Genomic DNA, 18,673 nt, shown 5'->3' with positions numbered 1-18,673 from the left:
GTGTACATGTGGACAAACACAGTCATCCGCTGTACACAATGAGCATTATGAGTGCAGTCCAGCTGACACACATCAATTTAACTGGAAGAAAAAAACAGAAATGAGAGTTTTGGTTTCAAGTACAACTTGGTGAAATCATGTATTTTTTGTGTGCATCACATAGAAGAAGCACTTATCTAAATAGTTTTTCTTGTTTGCCATTCCTTACTTCATCAACCTTTTCTCCAAAATCAACAATTGTCTCAAGGGAGAACCCTTAACGATGTTGTTGTTTTTTTTTTTGACATTAACATTTCGGATTAGCCAGGCAGACCAAGGTAACATGCGAGCAGGAGAAGGAAACGGTATCATCACAGAGATCATAAAATGGTGTCGTGAGTAGTCTTTTGTCCGGGACCATAGGAGAGTTCTGTTGCTAAAGGGAAGGACAAAAGCAGAAGGCGCCACGGGTATAAGGTTCCCCTGAGCAACAATGCTGAAAGTTTCAACTTGCAGCACATGGGTGTAACTTTAACTGGAATACTGTGGATCAAAGAGTCACAAACAAAGTGGGTGGAAATGCTGGAGGAGTGTCTGTGCTCAAGTGAAGGACAGGTTCACTAGAGAGAAAGCGGGAGAGACCATTTATGAAACACAGACCAGGCAATCAAGGCTAATTACTGAAACTGTGTTTTGTGAACTCAAAGGGCAACATGATTCAATCAACAAAACAGATGTATATTATAATTTTCACTCAATTTGAAAAATAAAATGACCTTCCATACGAAACATGCGGGACGACAAGCTTAAACGAGAGACGAGAAAATCAGAACGTAATTGAATTTAACAGGGATATCTGAATTTTTTCACTGCTCCGTGCGCTCCTAACATTCATTCTGCAGTCCCGTCTTCGCCTGTCATCTTTCAGAGAGTGAGAGACTTATTCACTTCTGCTTCTTTAAATAAGAAACACAGCCTTGAAATTTGTGGGGCTTAAGGCAACTCATCAGGTTAGATCAGTGCAATGTGGATGTGTAACCTTTACACTGCAGTTGAACCCGCACATACAAGTGTTATGAAAGGTCCCTGTGGCACTCTGCTCTTCTGACATGGATTTGAAGACTTGCCACTTTATTAGCTGCTAAGCCCCCAATACTTGTTCTATATAGTGGAGGCCTATGTTATGAGCTGGGATCTCATTGTCTTGCGTTATTAGAGCAAGAGTCTGCAGCACTCTCTGGTCCCCCTGAGAGAATAACCTGACTGTTTGGAGGGAAGCTACAAGTGCAATTTAACCCATCTTATTTACAATATGATCTGTTACAAGGACATCATTGCTGCAAGGATTCACATCTAATATTTCTCCTCAATGTGATTCTTTTCTGTTTTCATTGATTCAGGAGAGTACATTTTGTTTGATGTTCACTTGAGCTTTTTTCTTTTCTAAATCTTGTATCTGTCAAGTTCGAGTAGACTCGGAGACAAATTGAAAACTTCAGCGATCTGCACTGCTGCGATTCAGTATTTTTCTATATATTTGACTTCAAACTCTGGCCGTCAAAGTCAAAACAATTGCTTTGCGCTTAAAGGTCAATACAGTTAATTAATAAATGTGAGTGCATGCGGAGTTCTTCGTGATATTATCAATGCCAGCTCGGGGAAAACAAGCAGTTTGTGATCATCACTTGTGTCAGCAGCCCTCACTTATCCTCCAAAATGGAAATTATCTGCTGGCGTTGAATAATAAGTGCCATAGTGCCATCTAGTGCACAAATTTGCACACTGAAGAATGACAGTCCCTGTATGTAAAACATACCATATCCACTGCATCATGCATATGTAGAGCCTTACCAAAGAGGCACAACTGGTACAGAAATAATACAAAGTAAAGGACAGATTTACACTGGTCGCTGGTGTGCTTCAGTTTGAGGTTTAACTAGACAGAAAATTTCCACTCATGGGGGAAATAAACACGGAGACAAAGGTTTGTCTTCCAAGGCAGGTCTTTGACAACCCTCAGTTGTGGAATGCCGCAAGGATAATCTCCTTCAGACAATGAGACAACGTTGAAGGCTCTGCATGCAAATTATACTCGGCCATCTAAATTACAAAGACGTACACAGACCTCAAGTCATCAGGCCTCATATCTCACTCATCGGGCCTCTTGGCTGTTAGGTTGCCAGAGGATGCTATAGAAACAACAGAACAGAAATAATAAGAAAAAAAAAAAACACATGAGCCAAAACAAGAGTCTTGAATAATTGATTGTGTTTGTCTTTGCTGTTTGTGTGTATGAGTGTGTGTGTGTGTGTGTGTGTGTGTGTGTGTGTGTGTGTGTGTGTGTGTGTGTGTGTGTGTGAGAGAGAGAGAGAGAGAGTTAAGACTGAGGGTCTGGACAGAGCTTATGCCCCAGAGCAGGGCAGACACATCCACTGGCCAATGGTTTGTGCTAAAAACTGTCTGATGGGCCAAACGTGGGGGAAGGGTATGTTTGTGTGTATGGGTATTTACGTGTGTGCGTCTGGGTGTAAATTCAAACTGAAACAGATGAGGACAGTCGCAGCGTGTTGAGTGATTTAGTCAAAAGAGAATGCATGAGAATAAAACGGAGTAAACATTTCCAGGATAACTAATGCTTGTTGTTAAACAGCTCAGGAATAGGTGTGTTGTAAGATGTTAAAAAGTCAATATACCTTCATTTTGTGTGTGCTGGTAATGAGCCATATTTTCTGGGGAAAATGGCTGCTTCTCCGGAGGCACCATGTCTACTGAATGTGGCCCTGATCCTGGATAAAACAGAAGGCTCACCAATCAATCTCTCCAGGTTGCCCACAGCCAGAGAAAGCAGCTGCACCACATGTTTGCCTTGCGCGATAGCGACAAGTTAACATACGGGCAGCACAGTAACCATCCACAAGCAGCCTCTAGCTGTCTTATAATGAATTCCCACAGGGATGGGGAACTATCAGAGTCAGTGGTGTTACTGGAGGCTCGGAATAAAGTCAACACCTCTCCTTATACCTGATGAAGCTACGGCAGCGCGCACACACACAGTCATAGACACAACACTGAACTTGTGAAAATGTGAAAAATCTAATGTACACAGCAATTAAGCTTTAGCGTTTAGCAAATCACAAATTGGGCTTGAGTCAAATGTTTCTCCTCCACACTGTGACGGTGAATACAAACAGTGTGTTATGTCTTTAATAGGGCATCATTAGCCCAGGCAGCATTTTTTTTCACTTTAATTTCTAAGTATAATATATAAACAAAACTGATTCTGGAACGCAAGTAAAATTTAAGTAAAAGTCAAACATGCTTCTTTCAGTAATTAGAATTTAAGAAGCAGTATTCAGGATCCTTTATTCTCATCTGGCTGTTAAGTACAGCATCTATACCCACACCAATATCTGCACTGTCTCATCAGACAGCTTCACAATTTCAGTCAGAGCTGAAAGTAAAAACCCCTGAAAACCCATTTGCTGCTGTGTGGAACTACAAAGGGCCCCTCATGTAGAAGCCAAGGATGCTTTAGAGGTTCAAGTGGTTCGTAAAATAATGATGGTTTTACAAAACACTGTTGAACCATCGAGTTTTAATTTAAAGTGAGCATCCCACATCTACTAAGCACAAATGGGATCATACACAAGTAGGTGTAAAATGTTGTGGTTAACTATGTCAGAAGTATTTTAGAGAACACCTGCAATGTGCATAATGTACACCAATTACACAAATTAAAACGCCTTACAAGGTTGTTAATGTCGCATTCTTATGTCATATTATGTCAAATATCTATGCATGCGTTTCCATTTCTATGAATAGTCTTAGACCATCCAATTGTTACTATACTGCAGGTACAAGTTGGCCCACCTTTAAATATAGATACAGATATAGATATACAGTAAGCTTCCTAACCTCCAGGCCTCTGCTCTGCTTCTCCCTAAGGGATGCTGTGTGAGTGATGAGAGGGATGTGGAGCTCGGGACACACCGGGGAGAAGATTTTGGTGTGGTTTGGTCCAGGTCTTTCCGGGTGCATCCCTATTTATTCACTTGCCACCTCCAGGACAATCTGCAGGTGCAGTACACAAAAAAAGAGACAATACAGGGTATTGTAACTAACACAGTGCAGTAGTTACCTAGAGCCCATAATCACAGTTATCTAAAGTCAGCGCAGGTCATTAGCTGGCTTCAAAAACACGTGACCTGTAATATTTAAAAAACAATCATTATTTGTTAATGACCACTCCTGGGCCACAAGGCTATTTTAGGATAAAGAGTAAAACAAGAATATGTAAGCAACTAAGCAAACAAAGGACCTGCTTGCACATCTCAGCAAAATTAGTATACAGTTTATTCGAGAAATGCGTTTCTATCAACTGGTGTACTAAAAAGAACATATCTCTGTTTATTCTATTTTATCCACTGAAATGTGGCCCAGATATTACATATTCTCACACTTCATCAGCATTTGCCATTTTTTTTGTTTTGGAATGTGACTTTTTTATTGCACAATCAGCCCCTATGGGCTATCCTTCTCCTCCCAGTTCCTGACAACTCCAACCCTTCAGAGAGTGTTGTTTACAGGAAAATAAGCATAAAACTAAAAACAACTTCCACGACTCTACCATCTATTTTTGTATATATATATTTTTGCACTGTGATTTTGAGCGCATGCTCGCAAAAACGGGGAGTAATACGAGGCTTTCTGAAAGATTCTGAGCAGAATTTGAAAAGTTTGTTCCCTCGTGTGACATCCACCATTTGATGGAAACAGTACAAAATGATTGATAGCATGCTATGAAAGTGCTGGGTTGACAGACTGAATCATACAAAATACTGCAAATATCTAGTTTTTATTTTTATAATCATGTATGATAGATAGATAGATAGATAGATAGATAGATAGATAGATAGATAGATAGATAGATAGATAGATAGATAGATAGATAGATAGATAGATAGATAGATAGATAGATAGATAGAGTGCATTTCAACATTTTAACACTATTTGTGTTTGTTTTGAGTGAACTTTGAGGAGTCAGGTTTAACAGACCATATCCTGAAGGACCAGAATGTACCAAAGGTTTCTGTTGTAGTGTCTGTGGAGGGAGTGACAGCTGTTCAAGCCCAGCAAAAATCAAGCGGATATTCATCATTTCCCCACTAGATGTCACCCACCGACCATGCAATACAAGCCGGGGTGCTTGTAAGGTGTCACAATTTGGAGTTTGGATACACTTCATATTTCCCATCGGCAACGACCAAAGCAGTGATAATAAAAATGAAGTTTCACCACGAAAAGTGTAATTTGTTAGAGAAGTTTGTGTTTTGCTTGTATCTCTGCAAGGGCTTTAGAAATCACTCATTTTATGTAAATACCATTTATGAAATATACCTGGCCAATGAACATGTTTATGCTGGCTAGTTTTTGCTTATTTGATTTGCTTCAGCTTTAATTAGAACACCCACATCCTGATGTGTAGCTACATGTCTGAGTTTTTGTCCCACAGCCGACTTGGCTTTAGGCTCAATAAGCAGGTACTTATGTGTAATGTAAGGAAATAAAGTTGAATGCATAGAGAAGAAGGAGTCAGTGCACATCTGATAGTGTGATGCTCCGGAGGATGGATGGAGCCAGGATGTGGCATGTGTGCATGACGTCATTTCTCCATGTACTGTGCGCCATTTTGGAAGAAAAAAATCACGGATAATTTCCGTGGTCTTGACAGATCTGGACCCGAGTCTTCACACTGATTGTGGATGCTATCTATTTCCCCGAGCAAGCCGCATTGGTTGATTAGGTATTGGAAGCTGTGTACAGCAAGAGCTGCTACATGAAGCAATGGCGGGTAAGCTACTTTTGAAGGGAGGAAAAGGACCCACCTCACTTGGTGTGTGTGATGGCCTGAATCTGCAAGTTAGCTAGCCAACGTTAGCGCTGGCAAGCTAAGTTGCTAGTTGTCAAACTGTGTCACTGTCAGGTCATTTTATCGGCAGGCGAAACGCCAATCAGACACAAACTAACGCTGTGTTCTTTTTACAGGAGTTGCAGGAGGAAATGATTTTCAGTGGTGTTTCTCTCAAGTGAAAGGAGCGATAGATGAAGATGTTGCGGAAGGTATGTAGCTAACGTTAGCTTGGCGGCTAGGCTAAAACGGTGGGTAGCTAGCTAGGTGGTCTGATGATGATGCTCTGGGGGGCTTTACATGAGACGCACGATAGCTAACTTATGTGGTTGAACAGGCTTTGATATAAGGAAGCTGTCGTGATTGGTGTAAGTCGGTTTGTGGATCTGTTGCACAAACGCCCTTTCCTTTGTAAATTACTGTATGTCGCTAGCTAGCTGTATGCTAGGTGGTGGCTAGGCTATTAAAGGGGAGCGACCGTGTCCGTGACGTAAATGTGCTGCGTCCATAAATTGTCGAGTGACATCATGCTTGTTTTCATTCATTCATACATGAATGGGTGTACGTGTTGTGCGTGTTTGGCTGTCAGTGTGCCGGATGCTTCATTTCAGAATAATGACATAACCACCAGCCTGCAGTCTTGCACAGTAGCATTATTCTAGCTGTCAACACAGCTATCATCCGGAAAGCTGAGCCATTAAGACTAATTCAGTCTGATTGATGTCTGTTTCCAGCTGACATAATCTCAACAGTTGAATTCAACTATTCTGGAGAATTGCTTGCAACAGGAGATAAAGGAGGCAGAGTAGTGATATTTCAACATGAACAGGAGGTAAGATCCATATGAAATAAGAGATGAGCACCTTCATGCACAGCATTATGGCAGAAGTTATACTCTGACTGTGTGTTGCAATGACAATGTATGTGTATCTTGTGACTTTATTTTCAGTCTAAGAATCGTCCACACCTGCGTGGGGAGTACAACGTCTATAGCACTTTTCAGAGTCACGAGCCAGAATTTGACTATTTGAAAAGTTTAGAAATTGAGGAAAAAATTAATAAAATAAGATGGCTACCCCAACAAAATGCTGCTCACTTTCTACTTTCGACAAATGGTAAGAGTTTACTGTTCAAGTGTTTGGATTATTACAGCTACAGTTTGAATCTGTGTGACCTAACTTGATCCCGATCACGTAGTTCTTTCCCTCTAAGTTTAACAACTTTTTCGTCTGTTTGCGTCAGATAAAACTATCAAATTGTGGAAAATAAGTGAAAGAGATAAACGGGCAGAAGGTTACAACCTGAAAGATGAAGATGGACGACTCAGAGACCCCTTTAGAATCACCTCTTTACGGGTATGTTTAATCATGCGTCAGCCCGGTCTCATTTTTGAACACAGCTTTTTAAAATATCAACTAAAAGCGCACGTTGTATGTTTCAGGTACCAGTACTGATGCCAATGGATCTCATGGTAGAAGCAAGCCCACGGAGGATCTTTGCAAATGCGCACACCTATCACATTAATTCCATTTCTGTAAATAGTGATCATGAAACGTACCTCTCTGCAGATGACCTAAGAATAAATCTATGGCACTTGGAAATCACAGACAGAAGTTTTAGTATCCTTTTTCTTTTTAAGAGATATTAGACACAATGTCTTGTAGGTCAGTGATCTCTGCATTGTGTGATAATGAAACGTAAGACTGCAGGTCCTTTAACAGTGCGTTCCCAGATATTGTAGACATCAAGCCCGCCAACATGGAGGAACTGACAGAAGTAATCACAGCTGCTGAGTGCCATCCACACCAATGCAATGTATTTGTGTACAGCAGTAGCAAAGGCACCATCCGCCTGTGTGACATGCGAGCAGCGGCACTCTGCGACAGGCACTCGAAGTGTAAGTCTCTTCACTGTCGTGCTGCAACGTTAGGTCAATTAAGTAATCTATCAGTAGGAAATGAATTGATTCAAACTGTGGTAGCTGTGGATTTAGCATCAATTTATCTGATATTTAGATTTCTTGCTTTTCTCCATTTTGTATGTTCCAAAAAATTGATAATTTGAAGGGTTTTTTTGACTTGATTAGACAGAATACATTTGCAGACATGGCTGTTGGATGTGGTAAATTTGTGATTGTTACTCATTATTTGACATGCTTTAGATTGTATATCATTGACAATATTCAATCATGTTTTATGAAAGATAAACATGCTGCTTCACATGCTTAAAAAACAGAAGAGATTTTCTTTATTTGGAGTTATTGTAGTCCAACAAAGTCCACACAGGGAACGTTTTAGAATAATATTTTTTTGTTTTTCAGTCTTTGAGGAGCCTGAAGATCCGAGCAGCAGATCCTTTTTCTCTGAGATCATCTCCTCCATCTCGGACGTGAAGTTCAGTCACAGCGGACGCTATATGATGACACGTGACTACCTCTCCGTCAAAGTTTGGGACCTCAACATGGAGAACAGACCAGTGGAGACGTATCAGGTGCATAAACATACATATCTAGTGACTTTAAATATAACAAACAAAATAAGAGCTGCAGTGTTGTAAACATGATCTTTCTGATTCAAGTGACTGAGATTAAATTGGGCCTTATGGGGATATATCTTACATAGACTCTGTTATCAGGGTTTTACACATTGTCATTTCCATAATATATTGGGATTTCCCTCCAAATAACACATTTTCATTACCAATTTTATTTTTTTTTTCATTACTAGTTTTGTTTGAATCCAAAAATTCACAGAATTTTTGCAAAACATTTTCCTGAAGCTAACAGCATGGAAAGTGAAAATCCTATAGAAATACAAAAGGATATGATGCATCGAATGACATACAAACTCTTTGACAGTAACAGAAATAGTCGCCTAACAGGTGTGTGGTCATCCACACAATCTGAGGGCACTTCTTAACTCATCGAACTGAATGATCTCATTCACTGACGGAGAAAATGGGGTCACGGTGCAATGCTCGGGTCAAGTATTGTGTTCACGGGATGAGCCCTTTTGCACGTTATCAGGCTCAAGTGAATATTTAGGCGGAGTAATATGTTTTGTTTCAGGTCCACGAATACCTTCGCAGTAAGCTCTGCTCCTTGTATGAAAATGACTGCATCTTTGACAAGTTCGAGTGCTGCTGGAATGGCAGTGACAGGTGAGTGTCCTTGTGCTTGCACATAATAGCATGTCACCTGTTACTGACTTATAGTAGAGTATGATATTGTTTTATGTTCCTGAATTAAAGATATGAAATCAACCACTGGTGACAGTATCTTCATGTAGACCTACAGATTGAATTTTCTCTCTCCACCAGTGCCATCATGACCGGCTCCTACAACAACTTCTTCCGAATGTTTGACCGCAACACCAGGCGGGACATCACACTGGAGGCGTCCCGGGAGAGCAGCAAACCAAGAGCTACGCTCAAACCACGCAAAGTGTCCACTGGCGGCAAGAGGAAGAAGGATGAGATCAGCGTGGACAGCCTGGACTTCAACAAGAAGATCCTCCACACTGCCTGGCACCCCAAAGATAATGTGATAGCTGTGGCAGCCACCAACAACTTGTACATTTTCCAGGACAAAATCAACTAGAAGATTTGGGGCTCCAGAGGATAGGGCTTTTACCGTACCTGTGTAGTTAAGCCTACTACTTGTCTATCTGTATAAGAAGAAACAGCCTCGTTGTCCTCCTGGTGAAGAATTCGAAAGCACGTGTCTACTTTTTTTGCCACAGGAGGTTGATCCATAGGCCTGTTTTATTTTGAGTCTGAGCTTAGGTTGTTTTTGCCTTTGGCACCAGGGCAATCAACATGCCCCCCTGACCCAGAAAGCCCAATTGGGGTCTAATTGACGGAATGGCACTCCCTAGAGGTCAAACTCTTGAACGTTGGTGTTTGTGTTGACATTTTAAGCCTTCATTTCATGATTTAACGACAGAACTCTTGGAAGCCCTTAAAATGACGTCTTGTCAAAGCTGTAACATCATCTCAAAGATTTTGGGCCCTCTGAAGCACGGATTAATGGCCAATAAGCCTAACTGTAACATTCCCCCACTGGCCATGTATTCAGGCCAAACTACTGGTGGATGAGGCCATGAATTTGGAAAGTGGACCTGTTTCTTTTCTCCCCCTCCCTCCTCTTACTTTACCCCAGCCAATACGGTGACATAATTTCACTGACTGTATCTACTCAAGTACACCTTGTCATCCACATAATAAAAGAAACTAAAACTACAGATGTGTTTTTAAATTTAGAAGTATGTATTAAAACATGTTTATTGCTTTGCATGTTTTTATGTTGTAGAGAGGTGGAAAAATGTCCAGTCACACCACTGTCTTTGAGCAGATCTCAAGCAAACTTGTTATGGAAATACTATTTGGGGCTACCAGTTTCAGAACCACTGTTGGAGACAACTGATAATGTCTTTGTGTCAAGAGATTAATTTCTAGTTTTTGACCATGTTCTAGGATGCAGGCTGGAAACTACATGGCACAAGATGGGGCCCAGGACAAAGGGAATCTGCAGCCTTAATACCTACTTCTATCAGTGACAGCTACAAGTTATGTCCCCAAACGTTTTACAAACCTCATGTGCATTATTTGTAAATCCTATTTTATAGAGTTATGTCCTCATATACTGCTGCTATATGTGGCTGTCTATGAAAATACAAAGGAGGAAAATTGCACACCATACAGTTTATGTGATAGTGCCTCCGAATCATGTAATAAGTAGGAAATTCAGACAGGCCTCATACATGTGCCCTTATTCATTTATTAGGGATGTCACCCAAATTTGAACCGCATATTGCAAATGTGGATCTTATCTCCGTAGTTATGAATGCAGAAGTGAAGGTTGACTACACAAAACATATACTGATGACATTAAAACAAACACATAATAATGCATTGTCTTTGTCCATTGATTCCTAACATGGTGGCAATGTATTCACTTGTTTATTATTTTGACCAAAGTTCAATAAAATTTTAATTGTGTTCATTTGCATCTGTTCCTTCACTTCGATAAATGGTCGACTCTTTGTTTCCACTGTTTTTTCCAATGTTTATTTTCAGTAGGATGAACAAAATGGACCATATCTGTGCTTATTAAGATATTAGATTTTTTGATAATCACAATTTACAATTGCACTAATAGAGCAATCAATACTGGGTGCAATCACTTAAACATTAAGCTAATGATCCCTTAGACAAAACAAAAGGCAAAACAATTTCCTTTATCCACTGCTGGTCTGCAAAATCACTTGATATATATAATCTTAAATCAGAATTGATTTACCATTGCAAAAACAAACAAAAAAAAAGGCAATGATGTACAGTATACTTCAGTTCCCTAACGTGCAGATTTAAGGAGCAGGAAGCAGCGAAACTCGTCTCCAGGCCAGGACAGGGAACACAGCAAGGAGCAGAGGATTGGTCACTGTAGTGTTCAGGAGTATGCACTATGAAACAGCAATGACAGATCCTCAACTCTTCACGCTGGTGTGAGTGACGGGGTAATTAATCAAACTGGACCATGTCACATGGCCACATCTCCCTTGATATTCAGAAGGTCCCATTTTAAGGCATGCCAAGATGGTCACGTCAAAGTGTCGTGATGTCGCAACACACCACCGGCCTACTTAGTAGGTGTTGTGGGAGGTGAGACGCTTCCCAATATATATCCTAAAAAAGAGAAAGAGAGACAAACATGTAAAATAAGATGGTGCTGAGAGCAAGATACTTCACCGTCACTAGAAAAAAAATATCTGCGTCAGAATATGTATTTTTAGCAACCTTGTTGAGGGAAGACATTGCGATTGAGTAATACTCAAGAGACACATTCCTACTGGTAATAAGCACAATTTCCTAGTACACCAAGTTCAGTTCTCTGCAATGTTTACGGCAAAATATTGGAGACACCAACCAAACTGAGTGACAAGTGGACTCATGTTTAGGAACAAAGCCCTGAGTATACTGCAAGCATTATTGCTTGCCACTGGCTCCCTATCCAACCATTTACCCAATCATCAGCAGGATTGTGTCCTCTGTGTTAATTTTCTCTGTTGTGGTAATACTGTTCTCTTAATACTGTACTCTTCTATCCTACACATGTTAGAGGTTCATGGAAGTAAGCTTAAGATTTATCAATGGCATGATACAAATGAAAATAAAACCCACCAGCAAAAATCAAAACAGAAGACTTGAATCTATCACTCTCAATTTGATTGACAGGTCGTCTAATTAAGAGACTAACATGATCTGCTAAATAATTCATGTTGTGTTGAAGCAATTAAAGGTCTGTTTGCCTCAGCGATGCTTCTGAACAGTAGGGAAATGAGTCTCGATTTTCTTGTATGATTATTTGGAACAAAAATCAAATACACCAAATACATTTTTCATCTGTAAGTCAAAATTTTCCATTAATTAAGAGAATATATATCAACTGAATGTGATCAAAAATCAGATCTTTAAGGATCCCTCTGCAACTGCCACTGGAGGTTCCTCTTAAGCGTTTCAGTTTTTCAGATACCCTCATATTGCCACAGTTATAGGTTAAGTGATGTTGCTTACCCTAAGCCAACAGCAAGTATGTGAGAAATGATTAATGACGGAAGGAAAAGCTTCAAAAAGTCAGCAGACAGAACACCTCCCTTCTTCATGACGCTGGTGTTCCTAATGCTGAGAGAGGTTGAGCGCTTAGGGTACTTCAGCAGGAACTCCCTACAGAGGAGCACATTAATTTTTCACTGTTTTGAATTCATTAAAATCAATGAGTGCCGGTCTAATGTCACCCCGACACATCTGCTCATACAGACATCACTTTTTTTAAGTCTTCATTTCACTCTATGAATTACATTACAAATCACTGCATAAAATAAATATACTTTAGATAATACCTGAAGGAGATTAGCGCAGTTTCCTATTCTGGTTACCTTTACCATGACTGTAATACTACCATTTTTCCTACTTGTGAATCCAAACTGCATTCACATGGTTCATAGACATCAACAATTTGCTTTATAATTGTTATGTTTAGTTAGGTAAATGCAATGAAATCACAAAAAAAAATTAAAATTCATACCAAACATTAAACTCTACCGAAATAAGTGGTGGCTACATACTTTGGTGGATTGTTCTCAGGTCGACTAGACCAGTCCCAGATCCAGTCAGCATTTTTCTTCATCAGGTTCTCCACTTCCTTTCTCCTTTCTTGGAAGTCTTCATCTGACTAAAAACACCAAATATGGACAATCAAGTGCTGTCAGAGCACATCCAGCAACATTTGGTCATCACTGATATTTAAAAACAAGACTATGCTGCAAAACACCATACAAAGTAAACAACCACTCCATAAGTATCTGAGTAACTTTGACACAAAGATTTTGATACAGGTCAGTGGCTCCAACAAATATACCTGTGAGCTGTTTCCCTCTGAGCCTCTCCACAGGAGAAGGGGGGTCTGTGCTCTTAGTGGGCTGTTGTGAAGAAGACAACAACTTTGGTCACTTAAAACACACGTTTGGAATGGCACTTTATATATTACACAACATGTAAGAAAACCACTAACTGTGCTTCCCTTTCCCCCACAGACCTGTTGCATTGAGAGCTTCCTCTGGAGCTGTTTCTGCCTGACTCGTGCTGTGCATCAAGCAGCATTTTCTCCACGTCACCCTCCTGGATGGACGTGGGGATTTGCTCCTGGCTTCCGTGATGGCTGGTGGTTAGAGAGCCAGTGCCACTGAAATGCAGCTCAACCCAGGAGCCTTAAATCAAATACATAGATGTTACACACTGTGTAATCAACTCTGGTGGGTATTCAGTGCAGTATCGCTGGCCTATATAGGCCTGGACTGCCCCGCAAGCTGGGACTACAGTAAAACAGTTAAACAATTAAGAGATACGGACTGTCCTGGTTATAAGGTAATTACATATCACAACATTGCTAATAAGCCTCATAAACTATCTAGGCCGTCCTCTAGTCCCCTGGACGTCTTAAAGATCGATAAAGTAACGTAGTAACGTCCATTTTTAATCTAGCAAATTCGCTCAGGCTAGGTTAGCTGATATAATGTTAGTTATCCAGTGTTTTCTAAACTCGGCTAACGCTAGCATCAACACTGGTGATCTACAAGCTGTTCTGTCATTAATACGTTACCTTGCAAACTCTCGTCCGAAGAATTGTCCTTTTGGAGCGACATTGTGCTGGTGTAATCTTGCGAGTCCACTTGTTTACGCAGTTTTACGGGCCTAAATGTAGAGCAAAATGATGGCGAAATCTCTGCAGGCAGCTGAGGCTACAGCTACCACAATAACAATGACGCAATATTGTGTTTATCTGAAAGGTGATTGGCTCTGAAATGGGCACGCAGAGCACGCAGACTGAGCGAAAGACAGCGCGTGCTCGCACACACGTTTCCCCGACAACCTCAATAAACATGACTGACAAGTGTCAAAGCAGCTTAGATAAAACATAATGTTTATCAACGAAAGCGGCCTTTTGCTCATGTCAGCTTATTTTACATTTTGATTGAACCTTATTTATTACAGCAGTTCCTCACACCTGTCTGCAGATGGCAGTCACGGCTCATAACTCTCCCTTCTCTGAGTTGACTCAGTACATACAATGTACTGTGTAATAAAGGCCACATGAAATGCAATATTAATTCAGCAGTAAGCACGCTTTGTTTCTGTTACACTATCTTTATGTTCACTCCTCTATTGATCAATGTCCAAAAGTCTCAAGGTGTCTGCAATTAAATTAAAGCTTTCTGGTTTGCTTGCATCCTGACCTAAAGAGAGTAGAAGAATGTTAACCAAGAAAAACCTTGTTTCTCGAGATTTCTTTTAATTAACTGTTCCACAAGGGACTGGCAACATGCTGTAATTTGACAAGGTAAAACATTTATTTATTGTTGGTGATTTCTTGACGAGACGACTCCAAATTTGAGGCTGGCAAATTTGATTATGTTTGCTACCATGGAGATTAGTATGACTGATTATTCTGACAAAATTAAATTAGTTCTACAATTGAGGGGGGTTATTATTCTGGGGTGTGCTCTCCGTCCTGGTAGACCATGTATATGGACCACAGAATATGTGGAGTTTACTAGATCATTTTAAAACAGAGATAAATTACTAGAGTAGCCATTAATAAAAGTTTGTACTGCTGTTTTCCTCCTTAAAAAAAAAAAAAAAAAGCTTGCACAAACAAGGATATTAATTCAATTCCCTTAAGTGCTGCATCAGGGTTTTGTTTCTTTGCAATAAGCCCTTTTCTATTTTCTGGAGCTGTTTGCCTTAAATAGTAAGAACATTTTCTCTGTTTTGTCACAGAATTGAAAGAACAGTCAATTAAGAATAATACACAGACAGTCTCAATGACCGACATATTGATTGAGCCAAAAATAAAGATAATTTTTTCTATCCAATCTAGCAATGTAGAAAATGTGCCTTTTGCAACACTGCACATAGCAACACCCTGGATTTCACTTGTAAGCCATAAAGACAGACAATTCAGAGACCACATATCAATACATATGGCATTGTGAGGCGCAGTAATCACTACAAAACTTCCCAAAATTCAAGTCAGTGACATAACATGGTGTACAGAACTGGAACTACTGGATGTCAGCCAAACAGGAGCCAGTTCTCAAAACAAAGAAACAACTGTGAGATGTAGAAATGTGGGAATCACATGCTTATTTATTTTCCAAAAATAAAGCCTATATATTCTAATAACCTCTTGAGGATATTATGCTCATCACTCTGTTCAACACAGTACAGCATATAAAAATATGATCAAACGTGAGCGATGTTGATTCTGTCAACAGTGCATACATCTATGCTGCTCAATAACAACTAAATAAACTCTTCCAAAAACAAAAGCCATAAAGATTTATCACAACTAACATCTGAAATAATTCCATATACTCTGTTGGTGTAAGTTGTTTAGATTTTCATGTCGTGCTTTCAGAATTTATAATTGAGGCAATATTGGCAGTAATTTTGTTAAGTGTTATGAATGTTGTTTTCCGCTCCACATCCCAGCTCTGATTACAAGAATACTCACACCAGATGGCACACGTACCAAAATGAATGCTTTGTACAATGTTATAATACCCTTCCATTGCTACATTGAGCTATTTGCCACTTCACGTGTGCCACATGGCTTTAACAACACGTTTTACGGAGGAAAAAAAAAAACAAAAACAAAAAATAGGAAAACTTATTTTTCCCATATGAGCTCACAAGAGCCATGAGCACTGGCTTAGACAAGACCATTCAATGACAGGGAGGAAGTCCCCCCAGCCCCCCTTCAGGCCATTAAATTACACAAGAAATTAGTTCTGGAAGTCTATCCCCAATCACCACAGATAATCTACCATTATCACAGAGCAGAAGACACATCTGGTATTACATCAGCTAGACAGACAAAAAAAATAACGAAGAATCAAACTATATAAGAAAATCTACCATTACTAAGTGTTATTATTCAATATTAGTCACTGGTACATTCCTTTCACTTGTGTAGTCAGCCACATGGTGGAAAAACCCATGGATGCCAGGATGCACTTGCTGAGATCAAGATGTTAGTAATCATGGTGCAGCGTGTCATAAGAACAAACTCAAATACTCCAAAGCCACCTGCCCTGTGCGTGGTGGATCTTCTCAGAATGTCACTCTTTTCTGTCTTGACTCTTGTCTTTTACCAGTAATAAACATGCTAAGATGTTTATTGTAGACATACCCTCATGGTGTATGGCTCATATGTGCCATCAAAGAGAGAAGCCATATATTCTTTCCCCAGAACACCTGCTGGATGGTACCAAACACTAGATTGGACTGTGAGCTGTGTCAGACAAAAGAGGTGCCAGATAATTAATAGCTGACAATACAATTGATAAATATTACATGCAAGTGTGTGGAAACTAAATGCAAGTGAATCAAGTCCAGATTCAGTGCTTGATTTGTTTGGAAGAGATAGCTCCCAGTTGATGAGCTGTCTTAGTGAGTAGTGCTACGTAATCATCACTGCTTTGATTCATGGAGCTAGCTACCCACAGCTTTTTAGACAACAATTACAACTGTTCTGAAGACATGTCCAGATTCCTTAACAAATCTTTTATCCAAGTGAAACAAATATTCAACACAATAAAGAAGCTTTTTAACCTATTTCCAGCCAAAAACAACTTCTCATCTCCTTGTTCCTCTTGCAAAGAGAAAGCACCGCCAAATATTAAAGTTTTGTTGTTCAATTTCTTTATGCTTTTTTTTTTTTTTTTTTAAATTTTTGTTTGTTTGTTTGTTTGTTTGTTAACAGTAATATGATCAAACCCTAAAACAGTGCACTGGTGTTGTGCTTGCAAAGTACTGCAATCAATCCAGAGGTAACTGTCACCTTCAGTGGCTATTTTTGTTGCAGGCTAATGCTAAATATGTGACATAAGCCACATACCATACACCGATTACATTTTGTTCCAGTGGAATAAAGGTCTCTTTGAGGAATGTGGAAATACATTCAAAACAGCAGGAAGTGTTGCTAAACCACCAGCAGAGTTTTTCCAACTTTCCTAAGCAAATTTTAGCTCTTTGTAGCTAGCAATCAGTTCAAACGTCTAGCTAACGGTTAGATTAAGGGGCATAAGTAGCATTAACTAACGCTGGCTAGCTACACAGGGTCCATATGATTTGGTTATCTTAAAAATAATAATTTTATACAAAATATGCAACTCATCCACTGTCAGTCACATTACAGTAGAAATAATTAAAGTATTATTTAACCCTTATATGTTTTCCCTAACCAACAATATAGTAGGTTCTCTTTTGAAATGAGGTTAACGTTATGAGCATACCAACATTTTGCTAGCTAACTTTACCTACTCAGCTAACGTTAGCCTGACAACGTGTCTCTACTAGCACTCAAACAGACCACAGACAATATTTTTAAAAAAAGAAATGCTGAATATATTTTAAAATGATGATTTACCTTTTCAGGCGTGAAAAGGCTCTTTTGTGTGCTTTCTACATTTCAAATACTTGAGAGAGGGACATCCGTGAATACAGGTAACCTGGAAACTAACCACACGAGGCGCCACCTGCTGACCTGTAGAGGTAACTCCAACAGCACACGTATCGAACGGTATGACTGGCTACATGACATAAGCATGTCATATATTGATAATATATTGATACTTATGATTCCAGTGTCCACAGCAGTAGTCAGCAAGTTTGCCTTGTTACCTGAAACCTTGTCCAAGAGGTATAACAGACAACACTGACACCCTTGCAGTAGATGAGCCATAGAGAGGGCACAGCTGATAGTGTGGCATAGCTTGCTCTTTGTGTGTGTGGGTGTGTGTTAACTGACAGCATATTGATGGATGATTTGTTGTCTGCAGCTGCTTGCTGGTGAGGACAGAAGAAGTACAATGATAGTAAGCTTGATCGGAAGTGAGTGTGTGTGTGTATGAGTGTGCGTATCTGACATCATCCAGGAGCATGTGGGTGGAGTGGGGTGGTGGAGCTTGTGCATGAGAGAGTAGGCCAGACTGGAATTGGATACGATCGATAGAACAGACAGGACAAGACGGCTAAGGAAGAATTATGGTGTCCGGAGCAGGAGATTTGCCAGAGCTTAATTTGGTATCAATGAGGATTCACTGCAGAACATAGAAAGTATTGCTGTAGATGGCACTTGGAGTTCCACATAGGGCAGATCATCTCTACTTCTAATGATAATGAGCAAGAGGAATCAATATTTTCAAACTCATTCAATTTTTTTTC

The 18,673-nt window shown here is 39.8% G+C and overlaps 2 protein-coding genes across 2 annotated transcripts; one reads left to right on the top strand and one right to left on the bottom strand.

The window, feature by feature from the left end:
* The first annotated feature begins 5,662 nt into the window (after window positions 1–5,662).
* LOC139341014 (serine/threonine-protein phosphatase 2A 55 kDa regulatory subunit B delta isoform) lies at window positions 5,663–10,885 on the top strand. Its single transcript, XM_070977218.1, has 10 exons — window positions 5,663–5,830; window positions 6,025–6,099; window positions 6,622–6,719; window positions 6,837–7,002; window positions 7,130–7,242; window positions 7,329–7,506; window positions 7,620–7,784; window positions 8,208–8,377; window positions 8,955–9,046; window positions 9,206–10,885. Exons 1-10 carry the CDS (start codon window positions 5,824–5,826, stop codon window positions 9,483–9,485), a joined length of 1,344 nt encoding a protein of 447 aa, XP_070833319.1. The 5' UTR covers window positions 5,663–5,823; the 3' UTR covers window positions 9,486–10,885.
* bnip4 (BCL2 interacting protein 4) lies at window positions 10,845–14,209 on the bottom strand. Its single transcript, XM_070977219.1, has 6 exons — window positions 14,046–14,209; window positions 13,482–13,653; window positions 13,305–13,365; window positions 13,012–13,118; window positions 12,461–12,610; window positions 10,845–11,572 (listed from the first exon to the last, which is right to left on the bottom strand). The coding sequence occupies exons 1-6, from the start codon at window positions 14,086–14,088 to the stop codon at window positions 11,530–11,532; spliced, it is 576 nt and encodes a 191-aa protein (XP_070833320.1). The 5' UTR covers window positions 14,089–14,209; the 3' UTR covers window positions 10,845–11,529.
* Window positions 14,210–18,673: the final 4,464 nt, after the last annotated feature.

This window comes from Chaetodon trifascialis, chromosome 13 (assembly GCF_039877785.1).
Source record: "Chaetodon trifascialis isolate fChaTrf1 chromosome 13, fChaTrf1.hap1, whole genome shotgun sequence".
Taxonomy (NCBI): domain Eukaryota; kingdom Metazoa; phylum Chordata; class Actinopteri; order Chaetodontiformes; family Chaetodontidae; genus Chaetodon; species Chaetodon trifascialis.
The sequence above is the reverse complement of the archived record's forward strand: the minus strand, read 5'-3'. Positions and strand labels throughout refer to the sequence as shown.

What these genes read in the sequence shown, in the direction of transcription:
- bnip4 (XM_070977219.1), bottom strand. Translation starts at nt 14,088, where the DNA reads ATGTCGCTCCAAAAGGACAATTCTTCGGACGAGAGTTTGCAAG. An exon ending in GGAAGCTCTCAATGCAACAG is followed by an intron (nt 13,366 to 13,481) that starts GTCTGTGGGGGA and finishes TCTTCACAACAG; the next exon opens with CCCACTAAGAGCACAGACCC. An exon ending in ATACTTGCTGTTGGCTTAGG is followed by an intron (nt 11,573 to 12,460) that starts GTAAGCAACATC and finishes TCTCTTTTTTAG; the next exon opens with GATATATATTGGGAAGCGTC.
- LOC139341014 (XM_070977218.1), top strand. An exon ending in CTTTCTACTTTCGACAAATG is followed by an intron (nt 7,003 to 7,129) that starts GTAAGAGTTTAC and finishes TGTTTGCGTCAG; the next exon opens with ATAAAACTATCAAATTGTGG. An exon ending in TTAGAATCACCTCTTTACGG is followed by an intron (nt 7,243 to 7,328) that starts GTATGTTTAATC and finishes TGTATGTTTCAG; the next exon opens with GTACCAGTACTGATGCCAAT.